At 38.2% G+C, this 12,350-nt stretch overlaps 1 protein-coding gene across 1 annotated transcript in view; it reads right to left on the reverse strand.

Annotated features, from left to right (window-relative positions):
• LOC121319262 (N-terminal EF-hand calcium-binding protein 1-like) overlaps positions 1-12,350 on the reverse strand; it is a 39,473-nt gene that overhangs the window by 22,653 nt on the left and 4,470 nt on the right. The window contains exon 2 of the mRNA XM_041256509.1: positions 8,493-8,517. Coding sequence (XP_041112443.1) covers positions 8,493-8,517 — 25 coding nt within the window. The remainder of the gene's footprint in view (positions 1-8,492; positions 8,518-12,350) is intronic.

The raw sequence follows: 12,350 nt of genomic DNA on the forward strand, positions 1-12,350 counted from the left end.
TAATGGTTTATTGCCAATCTATGGTATGAAACAGAGCTACTGCACTTTGACAGCTGCTGCATGTACAGCTGTCATGAATTTGTAGCTCAGTGGTAAGAGGCACGTCTGATATAATGTTTTTCTTTTTTCATCATTGAAAAGGCAACCTTATTTGTCACTGTTCGCTATCCATGGTACCTGCCCGGTTCAACATCATGGTACCACATTCCATTGCCTTGGGACAGTAATCATATCTAAATAACAGAGAGAGGAGACTAGCTTTTCATAAAGGGCAAAATTCAAGAGATTAAAAAGTTTGCTCTGTAATTTGGGTCACCAACTCAGTGTACTGTATGCTCATTTTCAAAAAAGGATTAAAACATTGTCAAACCAACTTGGCTGAATCAGGTTGAAAAATGATCAAAGCTCTTTTTCTCTATCATCTGATCAGATGAAATCATTCACCTTTGAAATTGGTGCCCAGACCTTGATCAATCACCTGAATCTTTCTGCTACGGGCAAAGTAAATGTTTTACTGTTAGTGGCAAAAAACCAAGCTGCATTGAAAAGCAACCCCCATTCATTCCGTCTCATGGAGAACTCCATCCTGAGATCCAAGCAGATTTTATATGGAGAAACATCTTCGTAATAGAATGTAGAATCAACATGTACCATACAAGAGCAAGCGAATTAACTTGTGTCAATTCGAGGTCCCAGATTTATTAAAGTAATTAGACCTCCTTGTATTGTTCAGAACAATGCGTTCTGTGTAAAGATTTTACACTTTCCTGTTCAATAAGGATGGAGAAGAGATTCACACATGTACAAGGCTCTGGGAATTGGATAGTCAATAATTAAAGAAGTCAAATAAGAACAGCAGATTAGTCGACATAAAACCGCACTGCGAACCTACAGTACAGAAGTAAATTCAATATTATACATGAAGAGGGACTTAGTGGGTTTCCAGAGGCCCCAAATTGAACATGAAGGACTGCCCACTGTCAGTAGGGGTAAGAAATTTAATCAAAGTCTAGTAAAGGACAGTTTTAATTGCAGAGCTGTCACACTGTAACTTGAAAGAAGACACTTGGGGTTCCCAAGACAAGCTCAAAGCAGCTCAATGGCAGACAGAGAAAAATGACAATAACCCAGAACTTCTGAGCATGAGCGTAGGGTAATGTAAAAAAAAAAAAAAAACAGATATCAGAATGACAACTGAAGTCACTTACTCTCTAATGAACAGTGTTACTGCTCCCAAAAGACATTCTGCTACCTACTCTATTATTTAGATTGGATATACAGGGAGTTTGGAAGTACAGAGCTTATATTCTTACACTTCTGTCTAAATAAAAGCTCCCCTCAGCCACTTTGCTGTCTGGTGTACAGCATTCTATTCTGTATGCAAAAGAGTTAGTCATTCCCCAGCTGCACACACACACATTTGAAAGATAAATAAATACATAAATACCATTACATGTAAACACAGAAACTTCATTTCAAATGAAGTGACAGTTGCTATTTATGTGTTGATGCTGGAAAACTGTCAATGTTATGTCCCTGATCTTTTGGAATCAGGTTATGTCCCTGATCGTTTGGAATAACAGGGTCAGAGGCATATAGTCACAGTGCAATATAGACACCCTACTAATAGCAGGTTCAGAAGCATTTAAACTAGAAAGGAAGGGGGGAGAAATCAACAAAAAAACAGAAGGGAGACCGCATCAAAACAAGGACAACAACTCATGTAAGACAACCATTAAGTGTATTTATCTAAATGCTAGAAGTATCAGAAACAAAATTTTAGAACTTGAAGCTACTGCACTAACAAGTAACTATGATGTGATAGGTGTTACAGAAACTTGGTTGTCTGAGAGTGATGGGGACGAATATAATATATGTGGGTATACCCTGTATAGGAAAGACAGAAGAGGTGGAGGGGTAGCGCTATACATAAGAAACAGTCTTGAACCCCAGGTGTTAAACCTGGACAAAGAAAATAAAGCCAAATCAATAACGGACAAAGTCAGAATAACGGACAAAAATTCAAAGAGCATAATAATAGCAGCGTGCTATAGACCGCCAGATTCAGACAGTGAGCAAAATAATCTGTTATACAATGACATTAGAAATGCGTGTAGCAAAGGAGAAACCATACTAATGGGGGATTTCAACTTCCCCCATATAAAATGGGAAAAAACGGTGGGGAACACGACAGATGAAATTGAAATGGTGGAAATGACAAATGATTGCTTCCTAACACAATCTGTCAAGGCACCAACTAGAGGGGAGGCATGGCTTGATTTAGTCTTTTCAAATAACGAAGACAGAATAACTAAAACAGAGGTCAGAGAACCACTGGCAAACTCAGACCACAACATGGTCTCATTTAAAGTGCTTTTAAAACCCCAAAAGTAATGACTAAAGCTAAGGTTAACAATTTTAGAAAAGTAAACTATGAAGGTATGAAACAGAGATTAACAGAAGTAGACTGGAGTAAAATAGAGAAAACATCCACAGAAAAAGGATGGCTGTTCTTCAAAAATGTAGTATTAGAGGCGCAATACAATTACTTCCCTAAAGTAGACAAATCTAAAAGTAAAATTAAATTGCCAAAATGATTTAATAGATCAATTAAAAAAAATATTCAGCGAAAAAAGGCACTTTACAGAGCGTTAAAAAAAGCGACCAAAAAGAAAGTACACAGAAAGAGTACATGGAACTGCAAACGCAAGTCAAAAAGGAAGTTAGAAAGGCCAAGAGAGAAACAGAAATGAACATTGCTAAGAGGGCTAAAACCAATTCCAAAATGTTTTTCCAATATTACAGCAGCAAGAGAACATTCAAAGAGGAGGTTAAATGTCTAAGAGATAGAAATGTCAAAATCACAGACGAAGAAAAAAATAGCAAATATATTAAATGATTACTTTTCACAAGTTTTTACAAAGGAGGATACGGACAACATGCCCCACATGTCAACCTGTTCCTATCCACTTTTAAATAACTTTAGTATAACCGAGGCAGAAGTGTTAAAGGGACTAGGAGCTCTTAAAATAAACAAATCCCCTGGGCCGGGTGACATGGTTTATCTAGATTTCCAGAAAGCTTTTGACAAAGTCCTGCATAAAAGATTAATTCTCAATCTGAACGCAGAAGGAAACACATGTACATGGATTAGGGAGTGGTTAAGATGTAGAAAACAGAAAGTACCAGGTATTAGGTCCTCTGCTATTCCTAATCTACATTAATGATTTAGATTCTTGTATAGTAAGCAAACTTGTTAAATTTGCAGACGACACAAAAATAGGAGGAGTGGTAAGCACTGTTGCAGCAGCAAAGGTCATTCAAAATGATCTAGACAAGATTCAGAACTGGGCAGACACATGGCAAATGATATTTAATAAGGAAAAGTATAAGGTACTGCACACAGGAAATAAAAATGTGCATTATAAATATCATATGGGAAATACTGAAATTGAAGAAGGAATCTATGAAAAAGACCTAGGAGTTTATGTTTGCTCAGACATGTCTTCATCTAGACAATGTGGGGAAGCTATAAAAAAGGCCAACAAGATGCTTGGCTATATAGTGAAAAGTGTTGAATTTAAATCAAAGGAAGTAATGTTAAAACTGTGCAATGCATTAGTAAGACCTCATCTTGAATATTGTGTTCAGTTCTGGCACAAGGCAACCCCGGCTCAACGGAGGAAGCTGGTAGTCAATGAGGTGCAAAAGCAGGAGGAGAGGATCAGGTGTGTAAAGGCCGTTTCCCAGGCCAAGCAGGGAGAATGGATGAGATGGGATAGAGTGGAACAACGCAAGATCGGCTGGCAAGACCTATGGACAATGGAAGAGAGCAGGATCAGTTTCCTCATCAGATCAGCATATGATGTTCTCTCATCACCACAGAATCTAAACCTCTGGGTGGGTGAGGATCCCTCATGTCCTTTGTGTTCATTACCTGCAACATTAAGGCACATTTTGACAGGATGTAAGGTGGGTCTTAGCCAAGGGCAGTTTACTTGGTGCTATGACCAGGTGCTGCGATGTTTGACCTTAGCATTGAAAGACAAGCATAACCTGACCAATAAGTTGCCACCAGTTCCATCAAAGCATTACACACAAAAGACAATATTCCTTCATCCAGGAGAGCAACCACCAAGAAAAGATGTCAAAATCAAGCCTCGCTCAGGAAAACTGGAAGCTGCTAGAGACTGGAAGATGCTGGCAGATGTTGGTCAACGGCTTATTTTTCCACCTGAGATTGCCACCACTAACTTTCGACCAGACATTGTCTTGTGGTCTGGATCAGCACGCCTTGTTCATTTGGTAGAGTTAACAGTGCCATGGGAAGATGCTGTGGATGAGGCGTATGAGAGGAAGAAACTTCAGTATGCTCAACTAGCTGCTGAAGCGGAACAGCGAGGATGGAGAGTCCGAGTTTACCCAGGTGGCACACTCTACAATCCGGTTTCTCAGAGGTGTCGGGTTCAGTGGCCAAGAGTTGCGTTGCATAGTGAAGAACTTATCTGAAGCAGCAGAAAGGAGCAGCAACTAGCTGTGGTTGAGACGGAAATATTCTGGATGGGGATCTCAAGCACAATAGAAAGAAAGCAACGTTGATGTACAGGTAAGTAAGCTGGTCTAAGCTGATTGGGGGATGGAGGGGGGTGATGCTGGGACACCAGAACCACTGTTGAGCCCTCTTGAGGTGTCGTGGGCTAGTCAACGAAACACAGAGGATGGAAGGTGCCCACTTGAAGACCCCAGAGATTTACCCTACTTAGCTCGATCCAGATGGATGTCATGCTGATGCGCTGGGGAGACCGCACTAGGTTGATCCCCGGAGCCAGCATTGCAGCTGTTGTGTGTGCTAATGCGCCTGGGAGGCAAAATGAGCTCATCCCTGGAGCCAGCATTACACTTCAGCAATCAACACCAGATAGAAGGATATCTACATCATCAGATGGAAAACAATGCAAATGGATGGAGAAACAGATGGATCACATTAGTTTTCAGCAAAGTTACATCTTAGTTGGTGCTTATCTAGGCGAGAGCCAAGTTCAAATCAGCATGAAGTTCAACATCTACTCTCATGTAATGGAAATCAGTGATCAGAAAACAGTGGTGCCTTCACTTGCTAGGGAGAAAGCTGTGCGCATTGGGCGTCATCCATTTTGCATAGCATAAACAACACATTATACTAACTGATGACTTGACGAAAAGGAAAAGCAAAATAAAGTGTTCATATACACATGTCCATTCATTCACTTACTACAGTTGTTAGTTATATGATGTTTTATTGCTTGGGTCCGGTTGGACCCCAGGTTACCAGGAAAGTCAGTTTTCCAACGTGTCCTTGAGGGTTAAAAGCCATGATAATCAATAATCAAATAATTGTAGCTGAAATCAGTTCAACATGCTATCCAAGGAATCTTAAAAATGCAATCCAATTTGCAATTACAATACAGCTAAACTCTGCCAAGCCACTGTGCAAATCCCAGTCAAAATCCTATACTAGAACAAAGGGCTTCGACACAAACGTGCTCATGTTGCAATATTTCTGCTAAAGCCCTGTTGGCAAGGTTACAATGAGTTTGGAAGAAAGAAACAATCATACAGGACTGCAGAAACAGTTATGCTATTAGTTTATCTTTTCTGTCCAAATCCAATAATACTGCAGAGCGAGCAACATGCTTTCCCCGGGGACCTGAACTTCTTAAAGATCAGAGAGTATGATTGGTACAGTCTCTGCGAACTGCTTCATAACTGGAATATCGTAAAGACTGACACTGGAAATTACATGTTTTGTTTTTTATTACAATTTGGTGAAAATCTGTTGCATTGTATTCCCACTAATGTTTCATTCTCTTCCTTTTTTTCTCTTAGAAAATTAGCAGTGCCTAGGGGAAATTAAGTTCTCAGCTCTGCCATCTAGCAACTATTCAAATCTATACATACCATGCAAGCCTTTTAAACAGAAAGCTGTCTCTCTTAATCTGTGAAATCTATCCCCTACAGTTATTCCCTAGGGTCATTCCTCCACACACTAATTCAGGATGTAAGCATGCAACTCAATAGAGAATTCAAACAAAGTAGTGTTTTGAGCTGGTTTTACTAGAATCTGCCCAGAAAAAAGACAATCCTGAACAGGTGTCTTTCTTTCTTAGTGATTTCTCTTCAGCAGAGATGTAATGATACAACACAACAGGACAGCCTTGGTAACTTTGGAAACTGAAGGGCATAACATTGAACACTGCTAGGATTCATATTTTGAATGTATATGTCGCTGTATAGATTTCAGATATTAGCATAAGGAACGTATTCAATATGCAGAATGTTTCAATGTAGCATTATTGTAACAAGACAGTAAAAAATACCAAAAAATATTGGAGAATTATTTTGGTCTTTGGTTTGATTAAGAAACTATATTCGTCAGGAGTTTTAATAACCTCTTCAATTGATATTTCCCTTGCCACAAATTTGCTGACTCAATTGGACTGGTTCTACATTCAACCTCACCAAGGACAACCACTGTCTTCATTATTAGATCTGTCACATTGTATCAGCAGCTCTATAAGCAAATCCTTAGACAGGGAATTGCCTCTATCAAAAGCCGTCAACAGTAGAAACGATGCATTGCACAGTTACTGTTTTTTTAGTTTCATGACCCCATCTGTAAATCTGTTTCTTGATCTTAGCTGATGGGCTTGTGCAATGTGGGATTTAAAATTAGAACGTCTCCGTGCTTCAGTCAATTGAAAGCAACAGTTAAAGATGCGGTTTGATTTTTAAGACCCAAACCACTCAACTCTGTATTGAATCACCTGTATGTTTTCCTTGGATCTCTTTTCCAAGTTATGGAAAAACACATTCACACCCAATACATTTACAGATTAATTCGTTCAGTCAGTTTCTATGGTAACAGTCAATGAACAATCTTTGGTGGAAACTGTACAAACTGTAAAATTGAAAAATTAAATTAAATTTCTACATCCTACTGACAATGCAAAAACATAAATTTAATAGAAGAGTGATACTCTGGTTTAACAAAACAGAATGAACCATTATGAATGACGACCATTATGATGAACCACTGATTGATTGTCGTTTCTGAATCAATTCCATTCCAGTTGCTGCTGGCTGTAGTTAATGAGGTCTATAGCTCCTTCTCACTTGTTCTCTTCCATAAGAGAAAATTAGTCAAATGCACCATTAAAAAAACAAAGTCTCCCAGACTGGAGAGAAAGGGAGAGAATATTTACCCTACTAGAGTAAATATTCTCTTAATTTTAGTGGCAGCTATTTTCAGTCGAGACAGGCTATTCCAAAGCTAAAGTTCAACCAGAAATACTGAGACTGAAACTGGAGAACACTTTAGAAAACACACCAATTAACTTGTCAAAGGAAACCTCATTAAAACCTCTTCTAAAGAGGCAGAGTGAGGTGTTCCAGATGTAAAATAAAAAAAAAAATAATTTAATTTCTGATAATGTCTTAGAGAGTTTTAGGTCTCCGCAGACTGACAGCATAGGCCCGGAACATTTGAAACAGCATCATTTTGTAATCTGCCAGGCTTGTGCTGCAGTGGTTGAGTGCTGGTTTAATGTATAATGTTATTCATCTTAGTTTGGCGCACAGAGCTGGTCACATTTCAGCGTCAGCCTGAAGGAACAATTTAGGGCCTTTAATCCTCTTTAAACACAAGGGCCTCAATTTATAAAGCATTCCACTCTAGGTGCACTGTATTTTCTTGTATTTTGACTAGCTTTTATATATCATGTCTAATTACAAAAAAAATTGACAAGAAAAAATGACCAGCACTTGACAGGGATGAAAAAAATTGCATAGTGGTTTTACCCATTCCAGGTTTTAACATGAGCTTAATTAGACACAGTGTCTTGGTAACAAGCTGTGTCTTATTAAACTCATAATAAAATCAGGAATGGATGAAACTGCCAAGTAATGGCAGTCTTATTTCCATCCCTATTTGAGTACAATTAATATGGTATAGTACTGATTTTGATTTTTTGGAAGCAAGCAGGCACAGTACAGATAGAAAATGATGTCATATTACCAGTAACCAGGAATACCGCAATCGCTCTAGCTTATTTAAGCACAGCTGTGTTTAACATGGGACTCAGTAATACTCATTGGTTTATCTTTGCTTAAACCACAACAGTTTTCAATACAGTGAATTACTTTTTAAAGCAGATCTCATTTTGGAATCCATCCTTGCATTCATTCCAATCCAAAGACATAATGACTGTGCAAATGGCGCTGTTATGATTCAATGCTAATCAGAGGCAGATCTTAACACAGTTGTTTACTTGAGATTTAAACTGATTGATTGATTGATTGCTTACTGCGACATCCTTATTTGTAGAATAACAACAGCACCTCATGAATGTTGAGATTCTACATTTTTAAACATAAAACTCCGAGCTTTTCTCTCTCAACTAATTCCGCAGGAAAAACTGGAATGAACAAACTCTTCAGATAAAAAATAATCTTACCATTCTTGTCAGCTCGTCGAAAAATCTGAAACAAAAAAACAACAAAAATATTATTATTTAACACAATAAAACTATAGCAGCAGAAGTAATCAAGATATATTTGTGTTTTACATCAAGATGTATGGAGCCTTGATGTACAAATTTACCTCAGTTCCCCCTTAGGAAATGTGCAATGTAAACCAAATCTTTAATGTTCTTACCTCTGTTTCAGCTTTCAGGGAATCTACAATATGATGTCAGCCAAAATAGCACCAAATAACCCACAGCAAAATGAGAATGGACTTGCAGGAAAGTAGTTATTATAATGGTAATTACACTTTTAAACTGCACCGCCTTCACCATATCAACAGAAAACACAACAACATTCTCTGTATTTCAATCCGAGCCTGAATCCTTACAAGAGAGTTTGAACTAGATCCCAGTGGAAGCAAGACACAAATAAAACAGATCAATCAAGTAATCAAAGAAAATAAGAAAGAACTGTGACACACAAACACACAAATGTGGCAAACCCTCGGCAGACTTTATATTGTGTCTTTAATGGCATGTGTGATAGTTCTGAGGTGATAAACTGAGAGCTTTCTTTGGCCTAATGTTACCAGGTACCATGGTTTAAAATGAACACGCACTTCATTATACAGACTGCACATCTGAGACGTGTGTCGCAGACGGAAACACAAAGATTTATGGAATTATTTTGTTACCTAAAATCACTTGAAGCAAAATGCATTCATATGCCTTTTACAAAATATTCCCTGAACTGTCGCTGAAGTGCAGTACATAATACAAGCCTCTGGAAAACTCTCTGCATTATTGTATCTTTTCATTCACATTCATCTCAAGGCCCTGGCTAACAGAATTTCTCATTATTAAAATTTTACTACAATACCTGAGTGGAAATTGCTAAGTGAACCTCTGATTCACTTTCATAATCAGCATCCCTATTCACACTGACAAACCTTCCTGAGTCAGTAATGAACAATAACCATCAATCACTGCAGAACACAGGGGTTCACAGTGCAAGCGCTTACATTAAAGTTTATTTTAAACCAACCAGTCCCATTCATTCTCAAGGATAGCTGCTGTCAGTCCTAGTCTAAGCATAAACCTTCAACTCCTTTTGTTTTAACCTTCAATCAAACACATCGTTTTAAATATGCACTGTTTTGCAATGCCCAAAAGACTTGCAATGTCTAGGAGACTAGAATCAAAGGATTCCAACCTACTTTCCCTAGTTTCCTGTTTTGTAACGAGTATTCCTGCAATATCGTTCTGATATTTTTTATGAACATAACTGTCTTGACTAGTTATTTTCGTTTCACATTGGTATAATCTCAATAGTTACCCCTTCCCTAACAGTTTAGTGATGCTTGTGACAGCTCAGCGTTGATGAACCTTATTTCAGGGTATCATGAAAGGCTGTGACCTTTCAACTCTTGGATCCCCTTTCTGTAGTGTTTATTGCAGTGTAGTTTGGTCTGCAGCTGCTAGCAGTATCTGCAGGTTTGTTTGTTTCTTTATTCCCTTTTCTTGGGCGCAATTTTACATCAGGAAATGCCACATAGATTTACAGCTTCATAGAACAGTATTAGAATTAACTGCCCGTGGCATGGGCTGCATACAGTTACATAATCACAAACAATTCACTTGCCTTATTACAATTATCATCCGTTTACAGCTTACCCTAGATAAATGCTAGGATCATAGTCTAGAGTAATCAGGGCGTGTTTTGGTACAGCAATTTTATATTGTTAGAGGTTAACACAGTTGTATTGTCTGTATTAGTATTGTCTTATCTGTATGCTATTGTACAGTTTTGTGAAAACTTGTAGGGAGCCACAAAATCAATGGCCACCAACTGTACAAACATGGAAAATAATAATGATGCAGCAATCGCTATAGTAACCCAGGGTCCTCTGCAAATAAGCACGATCTGCTTAGCTGAACATTGTAACCCTTTTTCATAACACATAAGGCGATGGTTAACATAAGAAGCAATGCCACTGAATTACATAGAGTGAAAAAGGGTTAAAAATGCTGAACAGTGAGTTCAGAGCAAATTGGTTATTCTCTTCAACATAATCACAATGTATTCTCAGGAAGGGGGAGGTCTTTCTATGATACAGTTCCAGGGAAGTGACTTCAAGCCTCATGACATTTTCCTGGCTTAAAAGCTCCTAATGTGTGAAAAATATGAACAAACCAATTCTGTGAGAAAAAAAAAAGATATTGCAGGACTGTGCATAGCAACGGGAACCACAATGGCACGTTATCTGGACAGTAAACGATTGCAATAATTACTGAGGACATTACCAGCTGTTCAAATAGACCAAATTAAAGGTTTGTCAGGTCATTAATCACCTTCAGCTTCTGTTCTTCACCTTTTAAATTAAAACCCATTTCTTACTATTGTAAAAGCAGAGGCAATATGTATGTCTTGAAATGTTATCTTATTATCGGAACAGTTCTTGCCACAAAATGGTTAGGAAACCTAACTAATGTGTAATTTTACACATGAAATAGAGAGCATCAAATTACATTAGGTCTTAATGAAAATCTCACTAAAGCAAGATTAATCTATTATGGACACAAGAGACATGTGGTGGTGAATATGAACAATTTTGTCCTTTAATTTCCAATAGCCAGCAACAGATACATCCCATTAGGTCCCCTGTATGCCTGATCATAATTAATCTAATACATTAGGTATCTCTGGCAATTATGTTTGTGTGAAAAACTGTTGAATTTGTGAGTTAAAAATGATCTCTTAAAGCTAGAAAGGAATTGCTAAGCAATGGTCATTCAAACAAGCACAGCATGAAAACAAAACTGTCTGATATTACTGAACTAGGCATTTCTGATAATCACCAAAAGACAAGCCTTTGACAAATTTTGAAGGGTAACACAAACTCAACTGACAGTGAAAAACACCATATGGGACAACTGAGCCAAAACAACAAGGTACAGTATACACATAAACAGCAAAATGTCACTAAAACAGTATTCTAAATATTTCAAAAAATGTGTACAAAATCTTATTATAGATTATTCCCAAATGCAAGAAAGGTGTTATCAGGCTAAGTGCCCATGACAAAAGTCTGGAGAAGATTCTACGCAGTCATTGTATTCACCGTGTAGACAGACACAGAAAGAATGATCAGTGCATACAGCAAGGGTCCAAAAATAAACCCAAAAGATGTATTAATAAATCCTTACTTGTGTCCAATATAGTGAAACAGGGCCAATAACCTGTGTCATATATCGTTATTCCTTCTTTGTGTCTGGGCATCATGACAAAACAGCGACATTTCTGTGCACAGTACCTGAAAGACTACCATCTCTTCACTAGGACCCTTCAGTGTTATTGCACTCAAGATGTTCCAAATGTACAAAGCAAGATATGAGCTTGACAACTTTTGACAACAATTCAAACTGATCTTATTTGTACAGTGTTAGAGACAATGTCACACAGAAGAAGCCCATTCAAGCCAAGCCTCAGTCAACAACCGTGAAGAATTGATTTGCGCATAAGCCGTGCTTGTACACATCTGCCCACTATCTCTTCCATACTGGTGTAGTTTGAAATGCTCACTGTCACGCAGCTGTCAGCCCAAGCTCCTTCAAACCTCTCACTCCACTGCTCTCATGCAGATCTCATACTGTGATCACTGTCAGGGAGCATATGATAAATGGCAGGTACTACTGATGATGACACCAATTTGCGCTTCTTGGTGTCGCTTTGTTGTACCATTGTGACAGGCTGGCGTTGCAGTGACATCAGGCCAGAATGAAGAACAACAACAGACAGGTAAGTACTGCAGTGAAAAAAGGACGGGTTGTGCTGTGTATTTGAATACA

The sequence above is a fragment of the Polyodon spathula genome, chromosome 8 (genome assembly GCF_017654505.1).
Source record: "Polyodon spathula isolate WHYD16114869_AA chromosome 8, ASM1765450v1, whole genome shotgun sequence".
Classification (NCBI taxonomy): Eukaryota; Metazoa; Chordata; class Actinopteri; order Acipenseriformes; family Polyodontidae; genus Polyodon; species Polyodon spathula.